Genomic DNA, 24,500 nt, shown 5'->3' with positions numbered 1-24,500 from the left:
GGATCCAAACTACAAGAAAGAAGATTCCACCTAAACATTAGGAAGAACTTCCTGACAGTAAGAGCTGTTCGACAGTGGAATTTGCTGCCAAGGAGTGTGGTGGAGTCTCCTTCTTTGGAGGTCTTTAAGCAGAGGCTTGACAACCATATGTCAGGAGTGCTCTGATGGTGTTTCCTGCTTGGCAGGGGGTTGGACTCGATGGCCCTTGTGGTCTCTTCCAACTCTATGATTCTATGATTCTAGAGATCGCAAAAGGCTGGAGCATGCCTGTAATGCAAGCAAGAGATGTTCAATGGGGCGTATTCTCAGGCGTATGAGATGGCAGCCCTGCAGCCAATCCTAACCCTGGCTACACAGAAGTAAGTCCTATTAAATTCACTGGGACTTACTATTGCCTGCATGGCTGCCAGCCATACCCTTTCCCAGGATACTCCATTCCTTCTATTATTATTTTTTTATTATTATTTATTAAATTGCTTAAAAAGAAGCCTCCACGCTCTCCCCCTCCCCTCGCCTCAAAGCTCTGACGGGGCAGGTCGAGGGCGGCACCGGCGGCTCCTCCCCCTCCCCGCCCCTCCCTCGGCGAGGAAATCACTGCCACGTCGAGATTACTTGCTTACAAGTCCCTCTCGCTGCCCAATCCCGCGCCAGGAGTGACGCTCACTTTAGCAACCGCCCACTTGCGCCGACTACGCAACAACAGTAAGGGATGGGCAGATGGGAGAAAGAAGGACCCGTCGCCAGTCGAGTGGGCGGGGCGCCGAGCGCACGTAGAGGCTGAGTCGCGAGTGCGCAGGCGCAAGCGGCGCTTCCCAGCCAACGGCTCATTGAGCTCCACGTGACCCCTTTCCGTCACCGCCGCCCCGTGCGCGCTCGCCCGCCCGAACGCTGCGGCCGCCGACGTTCGGCGGCGTAGGGGTGACGTTGCGCTCTTGGGCCGAATCAAGTCAGTCAGCGGCGCAACCGCCGCCTCTCTCGCTCCTCCGGCTCGGCGGCGGGAGACCCGAAGGGCTTGGGGCTTCTCCTCGGAGGGTGAGCGATGCGCTCGGCGTGAGGCGAGTTTCTGCTCTTGTCGCGGCCCCCGCTGCTCCAGCCATGGCTTCGCCGAGCTGGCAAGAGGCTGTGGCCCAGCAGGCCGAGGAGGTGTCGGCCCGGCTTCGGGATGCGCTGTCGGCCGGCGTGGGCCTGCTCCGCACCGAGCTGGGCCTGGAGCTGCCGCCGGGCCTGGAGCCGCAGCGCCTGCCCACCTGGCTGGTGCTGCTCTCCACGTCCGTCCTGGCGCTGCTGCTCCTGCTGGCGCTCCTGTGGGCCGCGGCCTGCGCCCGGGCGGGGGATGCTCGCAGGAAGAACCGCCTCAGGAGAACCGCCGAGGACGACGACGAAGAGGACGAGGAAGAAGTGGCGGCGACGCGGGGCCTGACAGCAGCAGCAGGAGGAGGCCCTCCTCACAAGGGGGACCCTGGGACGATGCTCCTGCTGAAGGGAGACGAGCAGAAGAAGAGGAATAAAAAGAGGCCGCTGGAGAAAACGGGCAGGGTGAGTGGATACACGGTGGGAAAAGAGAACATTTGCATGAGTGGCTATCGGTGGAATAGAGGGAGTTTCAATGTCTTGACCCAACACCATAAAAAAACTGTAGGGCTTCTGGTTCTGCTTCACACATTCTGCATATCACAACTGTGTTCATGTATGTGTTTAATTGAAAGTGCTAGTGGCCAGTGCTGCACCTGATGTTGCATTTCTAAATATGTTCTTTTTTTTCTCCTCATTTCCCATTTCCCCATTTCTTTTTTCCTGTCTTTCCAAGTACTGTCTGAAGCAGAGAACTGCAGCTGCAGTTTTACATGAATTTTGCGCCTTGAGGTTTTTCTTATCAAGGATGTAATGTCTACAAGCACCTGTGAGCGTGAACAGTCAATTTACAGGTTCTAGCTGACGGCAAGACAGTTTACACCAGCTCTCTTCTTACCAGTGAACATATACGTACTGCAGCATGGGTGATTTTCTCATTTGAGGATCCACGTGACTTCCCTACACACAGTGTGTTGAATGGTTGACCTTTAGGACTTCAGCATAAAACTTTCTAACTTTATCTCATTTGGTGTAGATAAGTCTGTTAATAATAATATGTTTTAATCCTAGGTATACATTGGACTCAGCCTTCATCAACCTGGTAGAATGGGTTGTGTAGTCACTCTTTTATTCACACAGCTCTCATGGTCAAAATAGTTAAATAGTGGCTATTCTCCCTCTTTCTGAGTGGTCTGGGAGTAGACGGACAAGGAAGATTATTCTGGATTTGGAGACTGAATATTAAAAAGCAAGTTAACATGGAAGTGAACAGGCCTGGAAATTTTCTGCCCTTGGTGCTTTCCAGAAAGAAGTGACATCTAAGCATTTACGGTTGTTTTCAGACATGTGCAAAATGCTTGTCTAAAAGTTTGATACTAGCTCCTATAAATTTGAGGGTTTCTGTTCAATAGCATCCTATAGCCTAGATTGTGTCAGATCTCATTCTTTTTTGTTGAGAGTGGTACAATTTTAGGCAAGATAAATAGTAATACTGTGTAACTTGAAATCAACTGAAGCCTCTGTGGGTGGTACATTGGCAATGTTTTAAGATCGTATTGACAGCTTTCAATGGGCTAAAATGGTGTTCATGTTAAACTTGTTGCTGTTGACAGATTTAATAAACAGGGCAAGATAAGCAGAGTGTTCAAATAAGGCACCCAAATTTCTCCCCACTTTTAAAGTATGGTAGTGATGGATTCTTTAAAGCAGTGCATTGAATTGCTAATGATGGGGGAAGCCAGTCCAGCAAAATTTGTGGGGCTGGTGGTTTGAGGAGCAATTAGCGTAAAAACAGGTGAATTCCATGTTCTTGAGAACTATGTTGGAACAGCACTTTAGCGTGTTCCTGATTCCATCTTCGTCTTGATGCTCAGGTGAAATCTGACATGGTCCATCCTTTTCAGCTTTTTCCCCTTCTGGAGACCTAGCTTGTGACTGGTAACTCCACACACTGCAATATGCCTTACGCAGTGCTGTCATTAAACTGTTTTGTGCCTTCAGAGCCGTAAACTGCCCAGAATACCTTGGACCATCTTATTATCTTTCCTATGGGTTTGATTGTAACTAGACCTCTGTGAACAGAAAAACTCCTTCCACTCATGGAGCAGAAGGAACTGGAATCCAGTTTTTGCCAATCACTCCTTCGCCACTTATACTGCCCCACCCTCATGCAGGTTTTCAAGGGACTGCAATCTCACGAAGGCTAAAATGTAGTAGGGCCAGTTTTGAAACGGTAATTTCGAAAGATGGTTAGAACTTTGTGGCAAATAGTATTTTATTTCATCAAGTTCTGCCCATAATTCCTATGCAGGTAGATTGGGATAGTTTTTAAACTTTGTCAGATGGGTGTGCTCACCCTCAAGAAACCCAGAACCCGCTCTCAGTTCTCCTGCCCACACATATAATTATCAGTCACTATGACAATGTGATCACTCAATTCTCTGGAATCCATTGTCAGCCTCTGATACTGCTGGTCAGTCTGCATGCACATGTACACAGTCTAATGTTAATTCAGGCAAGTCCTTTGCTCGTTTAGGATTTCCCATTGAAAATAATGTGGTGGGGCATCCAGACTAAACAATCTTCCATTCAGACAGCTTTGATTGTAATTTGAAATACTTTACCAATTAGGACTCTTCTGGGCACAGTCATTTGCATGTAAGAGAGCATTCCTCACTGAAGCCCACCACCAGTCATATCTTTGCTGTGAAGTTTCATTTTCCCTCAATGCCTGTGTGGTGCTAACTGGTTCCTGACTGTCACTTACTTCAAGCTAGAGTGTTGTGTGTTGTTGAAAGAGAGCTACTTGAGAGTTCAGCAGACACCAGACTGGAAGGAATGAAGGTATCCAAGCAAGGGAAAAATTCCTTCTTCATTCTTGCTTTTACCGTCCTTCTCGAGGGAAAAGTTACAGGAGAAAAGGCTTCCCCTCTGCTGTAGCTGTCCCTGCATTTTATTCTTTTTCAAACTCTAGGAAGAGAAAGTCTCTTTTTCCTAGTTTTTCAATGAAGAATTAAAGAATGGCTGGTTTGCTGCTGTAGCTGTGTACTTTTTACCGAGAGAAGAAAAAAAGCTTTTGCAACTATTTTAGAGGTGTGCTTTCCCTGCTCTCCCTCAGTTATTTCCTTGGACATATTGACAGCAGAAACCTCTAGTTGCTCAATGCATAGCACATGAGGTTGAGAAGCATGAGATGGGAATTGAATCCTACCAGCGGGTGTTGTTGTTTAGTCGTTTATTCATGTCCGACTCTTCGTGACCCCATGGACCAGAGCACGCCAGGCACTTCTGTCTTCCACTGCCTCCTGCAGTTTGGCCAAACTCATGCTGGTAGCTTCACGAACACTATCCAACCATCTCATCCTCTGTCGTCCCCTTCTCCCTGTGCCCTCCATCTTTCCCAACATCAGGGTCTTTTCCAGGGAGTCTTCTCTTCTCATGAGGTGGCCAAAGTATTAGAGCCTCAGCTTCAGGATCTGCCCTTGCAGTGAGCACTCAGGGCTGATTTCCTACACCAGCGGGTAGATGCTCTCATTTACCTTTTGAATATCTGCCCCCCCCCAAAAAAAGTGCATCTGTTTTGGTAATTTTATTTATTTGTTATCCCGTAACCAAGGTTCACAACAAACAAACAAATTAATATTAAAAATCCAATCAAACACCAAATATCAGAGAGCCACATCATTCTCATGACATGGCCAAAAGAAGGAGCTCCTAGGACTTGCACACACACTTCAAAACACCACAGCAGCAGAAAGGAATCAGACATACCTTGGAGTATTTGTCTCTCTCTTGCACCAGCCTCAACACCCAATTATAGATGCCAATAACATAAGGGCTGCTGAAGGAATCCTATCTGCATGGAACAACAGGAGGCAGGATTCTAGGTTTGGAATCCAGGTTATCATCCCACACTAAAGCAAGGGGAGGAGCTTTAGACATCCAGCACATCTCAGTCAATCAACAGGTGTAATGCAAGAACCAATACTTAGGCTTCTGCATGGGCCAACACCCCTGCTATTTTGCTTGACAGGCTGATCCAGCTTAGTAGCATCCCAACATGCCTCTTTGTCCCTGTCCTGTCCTAACCATAAAGTGTACTTGATTAAGTAGACTGTGAGGGAGCCATTGCCTCAAAGCCTGTCAAGTTCCCTGAGGCCAGCGGAAGCCAGATTATTTTAGGGTTGAGGAGAAGATCCATATCTACTATTCCCCAACAACAAATAAGCAATGTCTGTGGCAAAGTCATTGGCTTTTGTTGATTAGCCTCCATGGTGGAGAAGATTTTGAAAGGGAAAGTTTGAAGTATTTCTTAGAAACCACTCGGGGCTATAACAATAAAACATAAAACGCCATTAAAATGATGTGATAATCATTAAAGTGACAGGCTAAACAACTGCCATTTAAACTAGTTTCCAACTACCAGAGATTCCCCTTGTGCTAAATCCTGTAGCCATCAGATCTCAAGTACTTTGTAACTCCAGTCAGGCCCTTTCCTGCATTCAAGCTCCCCTAACTTCTGCCACATGTCATGGCCACTTTTGTATCAGCAGCACAGCCTTGGTTCTCCCTAAGTCTTTTGTGAAATTTTGCCCCACCCTGTGCATTGCAGGGGGTTGGACTAGATTACCGTTGGGACCCTTTCCAAGTTCCAACTCTACAATTCTATGATTATGCCTCAGATTTTAGCATCGTTTGCTGCAGGACAGGCATGTGACTATGACAGGAGATGTAATCCCATAGTGTATAATGTGATTGCTTTATGCTGTGGTGTAGGCAAGAATTGGGTTGCCATAGTCTAATCGCTTGATGTTTCTTCTCTCCCTACTGCTGTAGTACTATGTGCAAGAGAGAAGATCAAGTTTTCAAAACCTGGTTGTTGAGCCATGTTCTTTTTTGGTATTTTTGACTATCCTAGTTGAGGGATTTCATCACTTTCCATAGGGTTATTTGTTTTAGTTGCTATTACCAGCTTCTGGATAGAGCAGCAGAAAATCTGTTAACTTGAACCTTACTATCTGTTTTGCCTGAGAAATCGTGTCAAGGCTGTTGGGAGTATATCATAATATGTATAAAGGTTAGATTCTTTACCCCATTTCAATCAAGGATTGGATGTAATTGTAGACGGGAGTATTCTGCAACTGCGGCCTTTTCCAGCCGCTCATGTTGTAAAATGAGAATTTGACACGAACTCAAACTACTGTAGTTATATTTAGAAATTGGTTTCATGATACTACTAACTTCGGGCTCCTATGTTTGAAAATAAAGCATTTATAATAAAGTTTTAGGCATATCTCAAATTTTTTCAAGGTTTTTTGTAGGAAACACTAGAACTTTTTTCCTGTAAAGATGAAAGTCACTTTACTGTTCTGGATTTTAAATATAACCTTATCCAACTTTCACTCTTAAAGTCATAATATTTGATGAATAAAAACTATGCCATCCAAGTGGCTCCAGGGCATGTCAAATAATGCACATTAGCTATTAAAGTGTTTATTTTAAAGTTCTTCTCTTTTTTTTGTAAATTTGTAAAATGTTGCTCCAAAATGCTCTAACTGGAGATATCTTACTAGTGAGCTTCATCTTTGTTTTGTTGTGAATTGTGACTCTGTGTGTATCAGATACAGAAAGTAGGCATTAATTTGAGGGGATGTATCTCAAAATATTGGAAGTTTTGCAGTAATTCTGTAGTGATGTCTGCCTGGAAAATACACTAATTCTTCACACAGGGAATTGAAGGCGAAACACATAGGCCTGATTCAAATGTCACATTCTGAACCTCCAAACCACGGTTTGGATAATAGGAAATGAACTTGAGTGCACTCTACCTTTTTGATAACTATTTTCCTTCATCTGAAATAAGTCATTATAATGCCTTCCCTTTCTCTTAATCCTACAGCTCTCTGCTCTGAGGCAGAAGAGTAGGTGCTATTTCAAATTCTTTCAACTTTCAATTTTTCAGCAGCTTCTTTGGGGTTCTAAAGCAGGATGGGGAACTACTGGTCCATGGGCCAGAATTGGCCCACGGTACACATACTGTCCCATTTGGCCCACAGCCTCTTTTCTTCTTTGGCCTCCATTTAAGCCAGCTTAATTGTTGTTGTTGTTTAGTCGTTTAGTTGTGTCCGACTCTTCGTGACCCCATGGACCAGAGCATGCCAGGCACTTCTGTCTTCCACTGCCTCCCGCAGTTTGGGCAGACTCATGTTTGTAGCTTCGAGAACACTATCCAACCATCTCGTCCTCTGACTTCCCCTTCTCCTTGTGCCCTCCATCTTTCCCAACATCAGGGTCTTTTCCAGGGAGTCTTATCTTCTCATTAGGTGGCCAAAGTATTGGAGCCTCAGCTTCACAATCTGTCCTTCCAGTGAGCACTCAGGGCTAATTTCCTTAAGGCAGCTTAATTATGATCCATAAAAGTGGAGTTGCCAGAGAAGCAGGGCACATGAAGCATTTTGGGGGTTGTCAGTGTGAAGGGAGTGCAGAGGTCAAGTTTCTCAAAAGGCTTCATTGAAATCAGTGAGATTCACTGGATCATACCCATTGTTATTGCAGAGACTAATTTTAGTTGTAGATGAGATGATGCCTCAGATTCTTAACTCAGCATTCCTATTTCGCTTCTATTCTGCCTTTGGTTCATGTAATTGAAAGCAGTATACCTCTAGGTTTCCACTGAGTCTTCCCTCCCAACTCCTTGACCAGACAGACATCCTTAGCTTTGGTACTGTAATATCACTGTTCTTTAACTGCATAATATTTAGGATAGGATTTGCTTTTGTGGCCTTGGACTACATGCAATTGAAAGAAACATCAATATTATTTGAGGCTTGGAAATTAAGCAGTGCCATCTCATTTAACTTTTTCCAATTTTTGCGGATAAGTGAGACCTACTATTAATAATCATTTTATTTTAAAATCAAATATCTGTATCCTTAATAAATAAATCATCTTAAATAGTAATATATACATTTATATGCCCCATTGGTAAGAATACTAAGAAGACAATTTAGCTCTTAATTATAATAAGATTAAGGGGAAAGGTAGAAATAAGCAAGATTCAAATTAGAGTAGAATAAAAAAAATCCTTCTTTGTTAAATTTGACATCTATCTCTAATTTCATAAAATTGAGAAAGGGTTATAACTAACCCAATAGCTGCTTACTATTCCAAAATTTTATGAATTGTACCTAATCCTATTCGGATCTGATTACCTTTTTCCCTTGGTGAACCCAAATAGACAAGTAATTTTACTCAAACAGCTATGCCCCATAATTTGATATACCATGCCTTCAAACTAGGAATTTCTCCTTCCGCCATACTTTGCATATAGACTCTGTGCTGCCACTATTGAATAACTTGACAAATTCCCCCCCTCCATGGGTACTCTCCAAATATGTAAGCAAAATTATTTGGGGGTCCTTCCAAACCATATATTTCAAAGTAGAACTTACATCAGGTATTATTTCTTGCCACTATTCGTAGCTTCAAGGTTCTATACACCAACAGTGTATAAAATTGACTCTAGTTGAACCACAATTCCAACAACTATAATTACTGGTATGAAATGGGTTAAATACCATAATATCCAGAGTTTTAATTCATTATATATTAAAGTTAACGAAGCAGTATGATTGTATTTTTTCCCCCAGATATACTTCCAGTTTTCAGTTGGAATAGAGATCCCTATCATTATTCCTATCACCTGTATCCATTTTGAAACATAGTGCACCAGGCAGTTTAACCCATATGTTTAATAATTCAGTAAATTGTTCAGATGTCTCACATTGTCATAGCCAATTTATTAGAAAATTTCAAATTTGGAAATATTCAAATAGAGCAAGTTTTGTATTTTTTATGCATTCTTGCATCTCATCCTGAGATTTCACTTGATTATAAACAACCCAATCTTTGAATTTCTCAAAGCCTTTTCTCTGCCAATTTGTAAATTGGCTTATGCTTTCATTTTTATTAAGCTGTGGGTGGAATAGCACTGAAGTGTTTGGAGATACCAATGAACACAGTTTGTTTGTAAATTGAGCCCATATTTTCAGTAATACTGGGGAAATACTACTAGTTCCCTTTTCTGTCTTTCTGTCTTTGCATTCCATTCATAACAGTGCATTTGGTGGGATTTTAACAAAACCTTGGACAGTATTCAACAAATTCATCAGGACAAGGATTTACACTTGCAGAATGGCTTTTCCCTCTCTCTTCATTCATGCCCTGTGCACTCCCCAAATCTGTGCTGGGGAGCCCCTAGAACAGATTGCAGGGGCAGGAGAGGAGGATTCCTGTTTCAAAAGCAGAAATCCTTGCATTAACCAGTTGCGTTACTCAGCACTACTTCAGATACAACCCTTAGTTCTGACTCTATTATGTAACCGTGACCCAGTCAGCAATTTATATTAAACCACTTTCTTGGTCATATTAAATTGTAGTGAACAGTTGTTAAGTGAAAGTTTTAAGATTCTGTTCTAAACTAGAAGTGAGCAAACAAGTAGTGGGTAGGTAAGTATGTCACATTGGCAGACATCAGTAGAATTAAACATTTAGACTGAAAAACAGTGAAATACAATGTGTAGTTATGTGAACTCTGTCTAAAATTAATGCGACAATTTTCTGATTTCTAGCTTAATGGTCAACCTGCTCATGAAGTGTCTGAAGAGGAAGTAATACAGACAGTTCGAAGAGAAAACCTTAAACAGCAGTCAGAGGCAGAAAAGAAAGCTGAAAAGGTTGGTTATTTGTAAGTGATGGAAAACTGTAGATAATATATATAAGTTGATAGTGTCTAAAGCAAATTTCAGGCAAAGGCTCTGCTATTTTGACTAGTCTTGGTAACCAGCCAAAAATCTCTATTTGTCACCAGCCTTGTTGCACCATCCAATCTTTACAATCACATTGAGCTTTGTGCCTCTGAGACCTAGTCTGACTAGAAGCAAGTCCTGACTTCCATGCTTGGAGAAGGGTGCATACTTCCTTGACCTCATACCAATTTCAGGAAAGCTTATAAAGCAACTCAGTGTAGAATCAGAAGAAAGCCGACTCTACCAAAGTATAGGAATTATTACTAGATTAGAAAGAGAAGCAGCCCATTTCTCAACCTCTGGTTCATATCTTAATTTCTTATGTTTGACATAAAGTCTACATTGTGACTACATTGTTTTTATAAAGGAATGCATTTTTTAAAAAATAGCTCCCATGTGCAACCTCAGTATTTGACAATACTGTCAACCATAATCATTGGTATGCTTATTGTTAACAATAGACTCTTCCAGCACAACCATAAATTTGTCTAATTAGAATAGAGATGCACCAAGTTCAATGGGACTACTAGAAAAGGGGGACTACCCAGGTAAATGGGTTTAGGATAGTAGCCATAATTTGTACGATGTTTTATAAAATACATCTCTGTTTAAGTAATACATTTTAATCATTATTGGTTTTTGTGAAGCTCAGTTTTTAAAACCTATACTTTTGCTTTGGGGCATGTTTAGATTCCTTATGAAAGGAGGGTGAAGCAGTGCATTTCAAAAAATTACTACTAAATGTAACATGACTGTGCAACTTCAGGTATTTTGATATCTTAAATTAATATTGATAGAAAATACTTATTTTATTATAGTCAAAGAAGAATAAGAAGAAACCAAAGGGAGATGCTAAAACAGTTCAGGACCAGTCACGTCTTGATGGAAAGGAAATTGATGAAGGTACTGAAAAGCATGTATGGTTTTTTTTTAAAAAAAATCTGTGTGCTCCTTTGGGAGGAAAGGCGTTAAAAATTTAATAATGGTGCTATTAATAATAACATTTTAAGAAATTTGTGGTTCATTCTATTACGGTCTTTAAAATGAAACCTGTTTTTAATCTCTTAATATGTTTGAACTCTTTGCTTTAATGGGTCAATTTATCCATATGGAGCATCAAGCTGCCAGTTCATGTGATTGTAGAATATAATTGTGTTACGATTGCTGCCTAAATTACAGGTTTTATCAAATAATCTGAGGTATCAGACTTGAACTGGCATTGTATTTTCAGTGTTGGGAAGGAGCAAACATTTCAGAATGTGTTTTGGGGTTTGGGTGTGATCACTGCACTTGGGTTGGAGGAAATTCAAGAAAAGCAACTTGGGTGTAACTATTAGAATGATTTTCCTCCATAGCTATTAAAAAACATGCCCACAAGATTTCAGGACAGCCAGAATTTGCACCTGCAGTGATGACATTTGAAAGTGGGGAAGAACAGTTTGAGAGGGCATCAAGCTATATAACTGTATATGGAAGTGAAGCTGGATATTGAGGGAATCTCTCAATATGTATTTAGCAAACAGGGACCTGTGGTAGGCAATCAAAATTATGGTTAAGTGGTCTTTCAGATCAGTTCGTCTGCCATTTGGTGACTCCCTCATTGAGCAACTTCTGACAAGATTTTGAGGAACACCCAACATTCACTGAAATACAGTTTGAAAACCACTGAGTTTGAAAACCACTGAGATAGGTTACTTCCTCTGTTTTAACTAATGGCTTTTTATACCTCTTTCAGGCGCTTGGGAAACAAAAATCAGTAACAGAGAGAAACGGCAGCAGCGTAAACGTGACAAGGTACTGACCGATTCTGGGCCAGAATCAAATCTACCAGCTATGGAAAATTCAGTTACAATCTCCACTGAACAGCTAACATCTGCAACATCCCTTTCAGTTGGTACCAGAAAAAGCAAAGGTAGATATGTGACTCTTGTTCTAGTTTTGTTTTTCATTTCTCGTCTTAGGGGGCAGGGCAGCAACACTTGAAGAACAAGAGAAGAATACAGATTACACACTAATAATTGAAACTCTGCTCTGTTGATTTAATTAACACTTTTAAAGGTGTTAACTAAAAAACATGGAGCCTAGGATTGCCTATCCATCAGCATAAATAAAAGGATTATAGTAGGATATTTAGTCACTAATGTAGCTTTTCTTAATCAGGTGATCCTGTTCTGAATGCTCAAGTCAGTAATCCTAAATCTGGAAAAGGAGAGATTACACTCCAGCAAGGTAAGGACTGTTTACTGCATATAATAACCTAATTGGAGTTGTGGTACTGCCTAGAATTTTGTGCACTGGTTCACACGGAGCTTTTGCATAGTTATGTGGGGTGTAATGTATTGCATAATTACTATACAGTTTTTATCCTAACTTAAATTGCGTAGCTTCAGCTTCTTCCTTTTTTATAATTCTGTCAGTTTTTACTAACCTGCATTATTAGTAAAAGCCATTAATTTCTCTTAACATAGATGAGGAGAATTCACGTTTGGTAATAATAGGAATATGTTGTTGTTGTGATTGTGTTAATTGTGAGACTTTCAGCCTGATCTTACATCCATTTGCTCAGAATTAAATACAATTGAGTTTTGTGAGACACATTGTCAAGTGTTCACAATACGATTATATACAGATAGGGAGAAGTGGTTTTTTTGTAGATCTAGTGAAGGCTAAATTTCACCCATTTTTCTATGGTTACTGCCCTCTGGATAGTTATGGCAAAAGCACTTCTTTCTACCCTTCCTTTCCCCATCTGATAGTGACTGCAACTATGAACAGAGAAACACATGAGTGGTATTCAGTTAAGTTAGCCAGCTTTTCCTGAGCAAGAAGTGAAGAAAAAGAAAAGGGCTGGATTAGAAATGAGATAAGAGCAGAGTAACAACAACAAAAAGTTCAGTGGAAATGTTAATGTAATCTTGGTATTTTTATGAGCGTCCCTTGGCAGAATATGACTTTTATTTTTTTTTAATCAGGTACATTCATGGTTTCAACTAAAACACATGTTACAATTAAGTATATGTTTGTGTTAAAAAGCTCCTTCAGGACTGAGTGAAGGCCCCACAGTAAATGGAGGCAACTGGAACGAAAAGCCTGTAAAGCTTTCTCCTCAGATTGGTGCAAGTGAGGAGAAGTGGAGTTCAGTATCATCTTCTGGTAGCAAAAGGAAGAATGAGACATCAGCTTGGGGAAAAGATGCTGGAGATCATGGAAATGGGAAGGACTGGGGAGTTTCCCTGGTGGGCAGAACCTGGGGTGAGCGCACTTTGTTCCCTGGTATTGGTAAGTGCTTGTTTCTCTAAGAACAAAAACTGTCTTTAAGAAATGGCAATATGTATCTTTAATGTCCTGCCCAACATTCTTCTTTCAGCTCTCATTGTAGCAAAATTCTTTGAGTAATTGATTAGGAAGCTTTAGCCTTTCCTTTTATATGCTGTGGTTAAGGTACAGAGAGCTACCTGTGGCCCATGTGGAGATTAGCGCCACATGGATAGTATTTTAACTTCTTAGCAGCAGATATCCATGCAGGGTATCATTGGAACCCTACTCATCCATCTCTCAGTCAGCTTGGACTTTAAGAAACAATCTGTGTAAATAATCAGTTGTATAAATAATCAGCTTCATTCAGCTTCTGGGGGAAGGGCAGAAGTGTAAAAATGTGTGTACAGGGTTGAAAATACGTTTTAATTTAAAGTTTGAAGGACTTCTGTTTCCAGTTCTAGAATGTATTTCTCTTTTCCCTAACTTTAATCTGAAAACTCAAAAGCAAGAGCTAAAATTCAATCCAAATTGTTACTCATAAAATTAAGAGCATATCTGAAAGAAGAATCATCATTTTTTGCTATTACCTGTTGAAGATAAAATTTTAAGATGTAATTATCCACAGCTTACAATAATACTTGTTTGAAGCACAGCACCAGGATGCTGATTGATCTAGTAGATCCCTAATTCATTGTTTTGGGGGTTATAAAGGCATAAGGCTTAGAAGAAGAATGATCTTGCAGTCTTTGAATAAGGTGAATTAGAACTATGACACTTGTGAAATTCCAAGCCATTAGCTTATTTTACTTGTTACAATGAAATGAAACATGGTAGAGTCAATCCTTGGCTACAATGTTACAAGATGTTGTATTTGTACAATGAATCTGGAATATTTTGATCCGTAAAATCATTGGAAAAAGCTAGTCTTGTAAGAGACTTGTCTTAAAAATGTGTGCCTAATTTTCAGTAGCAAAAATAGGTTATTTTGTATTTTTTTCAACAGCCTGGTCTGGAGTGGATGGAAGGATTAATCCTCCTGAACAGAGTTCTACTTCATTCACTTCATTGGGGCTAAATCCTCCAGTTTCTGGTAATATTTTAAAATTGCTCTACAGATGAACTACATGCTTAAGTTATACTCTTCTGAAAACCTCTGGTCATCTATGTTAATTGAAAGAGTTGTTGCATATAAGTTCGGAAAAACTTATGTATAAAATGTATATGGTAGTTAATAGGCTGGTTTTCAGAAATGTCAACCATCATTATTGGCTTAGCAGACGCTACTAAAATACTTCATTCTCTGTAATTTCAGAATAGGGTAGGATGTTTGATCGTATGTAAATCAGCTTTTCACTTTGGGTTTAATCAGGGGTAGCAAAGAAGCAAGCTATTCCATTGCATGTAGAATTCTCAAAACACTAGGCCCTTTTCCATTTGAAATACCTTAATATGTAGTAACATGCCTATCAGTTCATAAAGCTTATTCTATGTGTGTGTGCTGTCATCTTTTCAGGAGCCAGTAGTGAATCTGCTCCTCAACCTACTACTACAGACTTCCAATGGGATTTAAATCGTAATCAGGCGCATATTGATGATGAATGGTCCGGGTTAAGTAAGTTCTTTTTTAAAAACCTTGTACGACTTACACTAGATTTACATTCATATTCATATTCCTAATCATCCATTTGTCTTCTACAAATGGGACCAGTTGTTTATCCACATGCTTTTAACAATGAAGTGTGGTTTTGCTATCCCAAAACCTAAGAAATATATTGTGACATGCATTTTGGGGAGCAGAGTCCGAATTTACTCAATGCATGAGGTGCCTATTTAGTGGGTAAGTTGAAGTACTCCCAAGAGGGGGGGGAATGCTTTTTTAAAATAAAACGAGGGCCAAAAGGCTAAACTGCAAGAGGCTCTCACTCATGAAAGCTTCCACTACAATAAATTAGTCCTGCAAACTATTCATTGTCTCTGCTAACATCTGCATGGCTTCCTCCATGGGGTTCATTTAACTACCGTAAATTTCGCTCCATAACACGCAGATTTTTCCTCCTAGAAAGTAAGGGGAAATGTCTGTGCGTGTTATGGAGCGAATGCCTACAGATGGCGGGGGAATCTGCTGCAGTTGTGAGCAGTCCGTGGCTCGCTTTGAAACAGCAAAGCGGGTGTAAGCGGCTCCTGTCAGCGAGCCGAGCTGGGGAGGAGGGAGAGAAGCAGAGCGGGCTTGGCTGCTTTAAAACAACCCCGTCCTCTATGTTCCTATCTCCTCCCCACTGAGCTGCTAAGTAGCAGCGAAGCTTTTCAGCCAGCCTAGCCGGGAGGAGGGAGAGAAGCAGAGCGGGGTTGGCTGCTTTAAAACAACCCCCTGCTCTCTGTCCCTGCCTGCAGTTTTTTGCTGTCCGATTTTGGATTAGCCACTATAGGGGCTGTGTGTGTGTGTGCTTGAGCTATCGTTCTCCTCCTCCTGCTTCCCCTTCGCTCTCCCTGCGCCCCTGCACTCTCCCTCCGACTTTAGAATTGACACTCTCCCTCCGACTTTAGAATTGACACTGTGTGTGTGTGTCTGTGTGTGTGAGAGAGAGCTCCTTCTCCTCCTCCTGCTTCCCCTTCACTCTCCCTGCGCTCTCCCTCCGACTTTAGAATTGACACTCTATGTGTCTCTATGTGTGTGAGGGCTCCTTCTCCTGCTCTTGCTTCCCGTTCACTCCCTCAACGCCCCAGCGACTTCCAGCGCCCTGCGACTTTAGGGCCAGTTCTCTCTCTGCGTGTGTGTGTGTGTGTGTGTGTGTGTTTTTACCTCACTGCGCTTGTTGGGGGAGAGTGTTGGTCGCAATTTTTCTTGATTTGTCTCAGAGTGGTTACTATCATGGTTTCCTTGCCAGGGAGGAGGGAGAGACGCAGAGCCTGCTTGTTCTAAAGGAGCAAAGCCGGAGAGGAGCCTCTCCTGCATTATCAGCAGCATCCTTCTCCACACCCCTCACGCGTGCTCCTTGTCCCTTGAGTTCTTTTCCTTCCCTCCCCACTTAAAACGTGGTTACAAAGCACGGATCCACATGGATCCTCAGGATTTTTGCACTAGGTCACCCCAAATTCACCATCAGATCACATAGCATATCCATGGCTACAGCCTGCACCAAAAAACACACGCACCCACTGTTTCATGGGGCCGCAATGGCTCAAAAACGTGGTTACAAAGCATGGATCCACATGGATCCTCAGGATTTTTGCATTGGGCTACCCCAAACTCACCGTCAGATCACATGTCTGTGGCCACAGCATGAACCACAAAAATCATACATCCACTGTTTCGTTTAGAATATTTTTTTCTTGTTTTCCTCCTCTAAAAACTACGTGCGTATTATGGTCAGGTGTGTGTTATAGAGCGAAAAATACGGTATGTTATCTCAGTGGTAGAAGTCTTTTGAGACATTTGTGCAAGCAAACTGACTTTTACTTTAAATAGAGCATCTTTCAGATCAGATTGCAATTTTGGTTCTAAATAGTGTAGATTTTTGTGCCCTGACAAAGCATGATTGATAGACAAAGCTAGTTTCCGTTAGTGTTCCCTTGCTTGGAAATGGCCATCTTCCTCCATGTGTCTTTATTTTATTGGTATAGGTGTATATAGAAAGGAGCACTTTAGCCTATTGGACTAGACAACTGATTCTTCAGACAATTGTCTAGTGTCCATTCCAGTGAACATCCGCAGAAAACCCAGAAGTACCAGAACGGGTTACTTCCTGGTTTGCCACATGCGCAGAAGCGCAAACCACTCTGTGTGCGTGCTCAGACACGGCGCTTTGCCCTGCATCCATTTCGGCTAGCTGCCGGGGCTCTGAAATGGATCCCGGTTGCAAAACAAGGTATGACTGTATTTGGAGGGAGAGCTGATAGTTCCTAGCTCTACAGGGGTCAGAGGCAATCTTAGTGGAGCAAAGCTCCTACTGGCTACCTGCTGTACAGTGGTGCTTTGGGTTACAGACTCCGCTAACCCAGAAATAGTACCTTGGGTTAAGAACTTTGCTTCAGGATGAGAACAGAAATCGCGTGGTGGCAGCAGAGGGAGGCCCCATTAGCTAAAGTGGTACCTCAGGTTAAGAACAGTTTCAGGTTAAAAACAGACCTCCAGAACGAATTAAGTTCTTAAACCCAAGGTACCACTGTAACTGCAAATGTCTCCCATTGGGAACAGAAACACAGTCAGTTGCCCAGTGACAAGGTCACTGTCTGAAATTACCCATCTTGCATTCTACAGGAACCAGGCAGATGATGCTATTGATGCTGGAAGAATAGTCCTGGTTAGCACAACTGCCTTTAGAAAACTAGCTTTTGCTTTTTAATAGTTGCTGCTACTTTGATTTATGTGTGTTTAAAAATGGTAATTGTAGTAATTTTAAAGGTAACTTCATTGTTTCACAGCAACTGATATTTTTCAAAGTATCAAGTTTAATAATTATGCTAAAGTATGCTTTCTGTAGTAATATAGCAAATATTTTTTAAGAAAATATTTGACTGATATTTGACCAATAATACTTGATGAATAAAGCAAAGTTATGCACTCTAAAAATTGACATAATTTGTGTGTGATTTGAGTCACATGACTTTTACTATACTACTTGAAACTTGTTCCTTCATTATTCACAGACGGCCTAGCTTCTGCTGATCCCAGTTCTGACTGGAATGCCCCTGCAGAGGAATGGGGAAACTGGATAGAAGAAGAAAAGACTCATTGCATTCCACAGCTTGAGGAAGCGCTATCTGAGGCACAAAAGGTATTGGTATGAGATCTGTTGGAAAGCACATGGAATTAGTCTGATCCTAAAAATGCTTCTTAATTTTAGAAAAGGTGGACTAATACCATAGACCAGTGTTTCCCAACCTTGGGTCTCCAGCTGTTTTTGGACTACAACTCCCATCATACTTAGCGAGCAAGACCAGTGGTTAGGGATGATGGGAAGTGTAGTCCAAAAACAACTAGAGACCAAAGGTTGGGAAACACTGCCATAGACAACTGCTGCTTTCTTGCCATTTTTCTGTGCATTTAATATGCATCCTGATTCTCTGTGTTAAAAACATAACTGAAATGGGTTGGAAAACAGACATAGTTTAATTTCATGGTTATGCAGAGAGGCAGCTTATTCTAATGAAACATTCTCTGTTCTTTTTTGTTTTTATATTAGGCTTCAGATGATGAGAAAGAAAAGGCAGAACCAACTCTGCAAAGTACTGCAAGTGGTAAATCAAAGAAGAAGAAAAAGAAAAAGAAGAAGCAGGGAGAAGAGGCTAGCTCTCCTGTACAGGTGAGGCAGAATATTATTATTGCTATTTTTATAGATAGATATATTTATACTCTGTCTTTTTACCTGACAGTGGTTCTGACCAATAGAAAAGAACTGCTAGAACGTAATGAAATTGAAATATTTCCCTATTTATTACTATCATGAAATGCTTTATCAATCTTTTAAGCAGAGAGGAGAAAGTTTCATTGCAACTGATTTTAGATTACAAAATTAGGTATTTAAATTCTGGTTCATTACACTGATTTGATCTTGCAGCAGAATTGATTTTACAGGATTAGAAAGAGTGGTTCAAGTTCCTCAGTATCCTTTGTGTTTCTTTTTTCTTGGTAGGATGCTGATGACCTGGAAAGACATGCTGGAGAAGAATTTCCAGAAGATACCTCAAAGGTTCAACAAGAGGAGATAGCTTTGTCTTTAAAGACCATCAGCACTAGTGAACAAGCTGAGGTATAGATAAATAGATCTAGGTGTTTATTAGGCATACTTTCAATACTTACAATCAACAAAAAGCACCCATATTTTTGAGGGTCTAAAGGCTGAGGTATAATTTAACTTTATAAACAAAAAAGTGTTGTTCCATTTCTCAGGGCCCTTCTACACATGAGCTCCTTATAGATTAGTCTAGACCACAGCTTGCCATGAACACAGATCATGTATACAGCAGGAAGAAGTATACATATGCAGAGACATCTGTTTGGCCTCTGTGGGAAAGGGGTTTGGGATTCACCTAACAAGCCCTGTTAGTGGAAACCCTGAACAAAGACTTTTGCTTGTGCAGTGGGGCTTTCCCTCCTCCTCCCCCCTCCCCCTCCCACCCCCAGCCACCAAAATAGACTCCCAAGAGGGTAAGGAAAATCCCCAAAAGACTTTGTGGGGGAAGGAGACAGGGGGAATCAGACCATCTGGCAAGTTGCATTGTCTGTGCAGATGGATTGTACGTCATAGTGCAGCATAAATTCCCGCCCATAATCTTTGGACTAGATGGGCCTTTGGTCCGACCCAGAGGGCTGGTCTTACGTTCTTACATTTCTTACTTTGCCATTCTTCCCAAAAGAATATCCTTGCATATGTTACGAGTTATGCAGAAATCTCAGAGCTGAATCTCAGTGTCAGGCATCTTCAGTGACAATTTTTTTTTTATTTAACAAGACCCAGCTCTTTAAATATTTTTCTGGCCATTATCCAAGGAAATTTACACTAGTTATAGGTCACAGTTGTAATTTGTTAGTTTTACACTATTGTGTCTGGAAATGATAGCTTCTCATTCTCCTGTTTTGTCACTTAGTCCAAATGAAACATTAAAAATGCACTCAAATATCTCAGCATCCTCTGTTATAAACAGTCATAATTAAATGTTGCCAAAAAGTCTGTATTCTAATCTGCAGTTTTTATTTTAGCCTGAGGAGATGCCCTCATTTGCTGTTTCTACTGAGCCATCTGTAACTGTATCAGAGAGTGAATCTGACAAGATAACTTCCCAAGTGCCACAGATGCTATCGGAGACAGAAGTTCCTATTTCTAATGTTAAGCAAAACAGTGTGCCTCCGCCACAGAGTAAGTAATTTCTTCTTCCAGGTGCCTGCTAGACTCAGTGGGAAGTACTCTATTTTCATTCAACCAAATGGTGGTTGTATCAAAACAACCAAGCAGATCTTTTTGCAGATTATGCTTATCCCTCATAGGCATGATTCTGAACATTCAGCATCCATCAGTCCCGTTTTTGAAACCAGTGGGTTTTGTATGCACTATGAAAACATGTTATTTACAGATTTATGTGTTTGAGCTGTCAGGAGGCTGGGAAATTGAGGGTCTTTGTTTCTTGATTATTTTCCTGCACCAGTATGTCACAAAATGAAATTGGCATGTGACACTTTGCCTATAACGAACCACATTTGTGAATGAAAATTGACTTCCCATCTGAAAACCTACAGTCAGCGTAGACAGAACTGGGCTAAATGAACCAATGGCTTGACCCAGTGTAAGATCATTTCTTGTGTTTATGTAGGAAAATCATACCATACTGAACGTCACCACATCAAAAGTCATACCAAGCCATGACATTACCTAGATCAGGCATAGGCAAAGTCAGCCCTCCAGATGTTTTGGGACTATAACTCCCATCATCCCTAGCTAACAGGACCAGTGGTCAGGGGTGATGGGAGTCATAGTTCCAAAACATCTGGAGGGCCGAGTTTGCCTATGCCTGACCTAGATGTAGAGATAGAGATGTTGCCTTAGTGGAATTTCTAATTTTTGCATTTCCTTACCTGAGTCACTCAGTAGAATGAAATGTATGATGTAGAATGAAATGTATGATGAAGAGGTTAAAACAGTTATGATTAAAGCAAGATTTTTGTTATAATATACAATTAGAGGCATGGGAACTTAATAAATATTATTCAAAAAAATGTATGAATGAACTGTACATAAATATAATTGACAGTAAATATTCTTTATTCTTAAATTTGTAGCCAAGTCTGAAGAGAGCTGGGAGTCTCCCAAACAAATTAAAAAGAAGAAAAAGGCCAGAAGGGAAACGTGAATTTTCTGAGATGGACGTGTGTTGCAGAAACACTTGTCGTGAAGATTATGCTGTTTATGCAATAATTTGTGAACCTGTACAGAATTTTATATAAATTTCAACAGATTTTTTTAAAAACAAACTGCTTTGAACACAACCATCTTTAAGAACAGGAACAGAAGGAAAATAAGTTGATGACATAATTTAACAGGAAATATGACAATACTGGAAGACACATTGAAGAGTCTATTTCAACATATGGTGAAAGTAATTATAAAAAACAACTTGTCTTTACAACAGTGCCCTGTTTACAACAGATTATCTCTATTTTACGTCCATTGGAGAAAAAGGATTGGTCTTAAAATTTCCTAAATCATCTGTAAAACAGTGTCACTCTGAGTAGTGTCCATTCTGAATTTCTTAATGCCTAAATCAAAGAACTCTGGTTAAATCTGCCATATCTTTCTAATACTTAATGGAATGTGCTAATTATAAAATTAATTATAAGTACAGAGAGCCTGGAGTCATAAATGCTTGCTCTTGAATAGTCCCCCTGACTTAAAGGAAATATTTCAAAATAAGTGGAAAAATTATGACTAGAACCATTCAGTAAAGTCATTTCTGTAGCATAAGAAATGTGGTTAAGAATGCAAAACTTGCAGAAACTGTTATGAATTAAGAAACTGAGAAAATTGGTCAAAACTTGAGCATGGTTCATGAGGTTGCTTCTGATTAGTCTTCTACTTGAATTACTCAAATAATATATTTTTAAGAAGGGGCTGTATGCTCCAAATCAGTCGTGTTTTATTCCTTTTTAAGGTAATAGGTTAGTTGTTGCCCTTAAAATTTTATTCGCATTAATTTTGGAGTTGTATTTCATGTCTCTTCCATGTCCCATTTTTATTTTTATTAAATGTAATTTTAAAGAAGACTTCCATAAACTCTTCAGAGATGTGGTTGAGAATGAAAGAGGGAAATAATGGCTTCAGACAGCTTTAATTGATCTTGAGACCACCTGTATCAGGAAGTGCTTTTTTACTGCCTTAACCTATGTAGAATCTGCATCTAGAGTTCTTAAATGGGATTAGTGTGTTTTGTATTTTTTAAAAAATCATGCAAATATAGCAATTGTAAAACCACCTTTCCTCTTGGAATTATTGATTAAAATGGGAGTTGAGCTGCATCATTTCAGGCACTGTGTAATTACATCACATCCAGCAGGCAGGTATCTATCTATGAATAGTGCATGCTCAGCCATGTACACTGTATATAGCCTTTACAAAATGTTTGTGTGTGTTTTAAAGGACCATAATTAACATAACTTGGTGAGCATCTATTAAAGAAAAGCAATGATTATTTGATGTGATTGGCTTAGGTTTTTCATGTGGCAGAGAAATTGTAACAGCTGTAACCGATGGTACTTACTGACTCTCCCATAATGTTTCATTGTCTAAATCAGAAAATTTGGTAAAAATTTAACTTGCAATGCAAGAACAATTAAAGCAACAAACTGGATTTAGTTGTATTGAAGACAAGCCTTATTAATTGATAGTGTTCCTAATAAACAATTACTAATGTCCACAGGTATTAACTCCTGTTACAGGAACATGGCAGATGTTTACATGTTCAGATGTTTTGTTTAATTCAGTGACATTTCTAAATCAATTTTGTTAAAATAAATTGAACAAATTGATAAGATTGTGTTATTTAGTAGTATATAGTACGTAGACTGTCTTTTTGAGAAGACACAAGTGTCCATGAAATTACTGAATGTTGAAATTTGATTTTCAACAATGATTTTTAAAAGAATGTTGAACATGTGAAATCATGTATGTTGTAAATTCCATTCTTCATCAACACCTACAGAGAGTTCAACCAATTTCATCCACTGACAGTATTAGAAAAAAGTTACAGCCCCTCTCCACACATGATCAAATGTCAGTTTATGTGAAACGTAGAGAAATGGTAACCGCTATTCATGAAATGTGGTGGGCAATGCCTTTGCTTATGTGATTGGCCTAAGTAAGTGTCCATATATTATGTAGAGTCATTAAATCATGTTTGCTAATTCACAAGAGTTCACCACCATCCCTCCTATTTAAGGAGAATTGTTGAATGGGAAGGATTTATATACATATCTGCTTGCAGGTCAAATGGAAAGTCAGAGGCATTTTAATGTGTTTTGACAGTAAAGCTGCTTGTATGAGCTCCTCACAAATCAGTGTGACCCAGCTACTAAATGATAGTGTAACAGTATTCTCTAGCATCACAACTTCGGTCACAACCAGTCACTCACAATTCTAAACCTGCTGTTGAGCAATTTCATGGCATCCTTGCAAAGAACCCTTGTGCTCAGTCAGCTGTGGACAGTTTCCCTACGAACTGGAGATGCTTAAGACTTAATTGGGTTGTCTCTTTGGTGTTACTTTGAACACCAACTGCTGCTTTCAGACTCTGCCCCAAAGTACAGTATTTGTGTGTTTGGAAATCGGATTGAAACTTTTAAAAATTGAAAGTTCTCAATACCTGCTTTTCTCAGTTGTCAGTACTGGAACACTTACCTCTGCAGAGGACTGTAACCTAAAATGTCCTGTTTACATCCACTCCAGTCCTAAAATTGTTTTTCAACTGACATGGGTTTCTATCAGCAGACTTCAGCTTTACTGAAGGGTGATGTCTCTGTGGATTTTCTCCTATCCTCCACCTTTGGTATCCTAAACTGTGGAACTATAGGCTTTCCCTCAAATTTTGGTATTGTGCTCCAACTACAGCTGAAATCAGTTATTTATGGGGATTGTAAATATTTCCCAGTTTCTGCAGCTTCTGGAGCAATACATTCTTGAAGTTCTTGAAAAGCCCAAGACTTGAGTCCATAAAACCTAAATGTTCCTGCCTAAGTAGAGGAATGTCAGCAAGGCACCAAAATTTAGCAACCAGAAAAAGTAAAGACGTGAATTTTCTACTTTGTGCAATTGGCAATGACCTTTTTTCCCCTCAAAACAAAGTTGTATTAATATGGAATGTACACTTTACTTATATTGACTAACTGTAGCCTTCATGGCCAACTGCGTCCAGATAACCTTTTATGGGGCAAACACAAGCAAAGCAGCTAACATATTCTCATTAGTAAATGCATGGAATGTTTTTCAAAGATTAATGTGGGTTTTGTAACTTTTGAAATTGTTTGTATGCACAACTTTACAAAAGAAAATGTGATATGTGATTGGGTAGTCATTGCATGCTTTACTCTTGACTTTTCGTTTGGTTTTCTTGGGGAAAGTGTATAGAATTCATACATGTTTGTTACAAAGTTGGCTCAAGGTGGATGAAAACTTTTGTTTTTTAAAAAAACAAAAAATTACAGTAGACAGACATTATTTAACTATTTGCTAAAGAATGTTATACATTAAAATTAATTTTCAAAACTGTTCACAGAAATACCTTTTTAGTGTTGCTGTTTGCCGTTTTGGTAACACTATATTCCTCTGCCTTTTCTATTGAATTTAATGGGGCTTACTCCCAGGTAAGTGGGGTTAGGAT

The 24,500-nt window shown here is 40.2% G+C and overlaps 1 protein-coding gene across 2 annotated transcripts; it reads left to right on the top strand.

Annotated features, from left to right (window-relative positions):
- The first annotated feature begins 724 nt into the window (after window positions 1–724).
- MTDH (metadherin) lies at window positions 725–22,656 on the top strand. Of its 2 annotated transcripts, none has more exons than XM_083749798.1 (13): window positions 725–1,536; window positions 9,702–9,806; window positions 10,697–10,781; window positions 11,614–11,790; window positions 12,039–12,107; window positions 12,912–13,157; window positions 14,140–14,226; window positions 14,650–14,748; window positions 17,784–17,911; window positions 18,320–18,439; window positions 18,770–18,886; window positions 19,837–19,993; window positions 20,911–22,656. In XM_083749798.1, the coding sequence occupies exons 1-13, from the start codon at window positions 1,096–1,098 to the stop codon at window positions 20,979–20,981; spliced, it is 1,902 nt and encodes a 633-aa protein (XP_083605924.1). In that variant the 5' UTR covers window positions 725–1,095; the 3' UTR covers window positions 20,982–22,656. The 2 variants fall into 2 exon arrangements, with proteins under 2 accessions (XP_083605924.1, XP_083605925.1); XM_083749799.1 differs by having other exon boundaries at window positions 835–1,536; window positions 12,912–13,130.
- Window positions 22,657–24,500: the final 1,844 nt, after the last annotated feature.

The sequence above is a fragment of the Podarcis gaigeae genome (genome assembly GCF_964106915.1).
Source record: "Podarcis gaigeae genome assembly, chromosome: 7".
In the NCBI taxonomy this organism is placed as follows: Eukaryota; Metazoa; Chordata; class Lepidosauria; order Squamata; family Lacertidae; genus Podarcis; species Podarcis gaigeae.
This window is presented reverse-complemented; position numbering and strand designations above follow the sequence as displayed.

Excerpts from the sequence above, each read along its gene's own strand:
- MTDH (XM_083749798.1), top strand. The coding sequence starts at position 1,096 with ATGGCTTCGCCGAGCTGGCAAGAGGCTGTGGCCCAGCAGGCCGAGGAG. Across the intron at positions 10,782-11,613 it reads TGGAAAGGAAATTGATGAAG|GCGCTTGGGAAACAAAAATC; the intron begins GTACTGAAAAGC and ends TACCTCTTTCAG. Across the intron at positions 12,108-12,911 it reads AGAGATTACACTCCAGCAAG|CTCCTTCAGGACTGAGTGAA; the intron begins GTAAGGACTGTT and ends TGTGTTAAAAAG.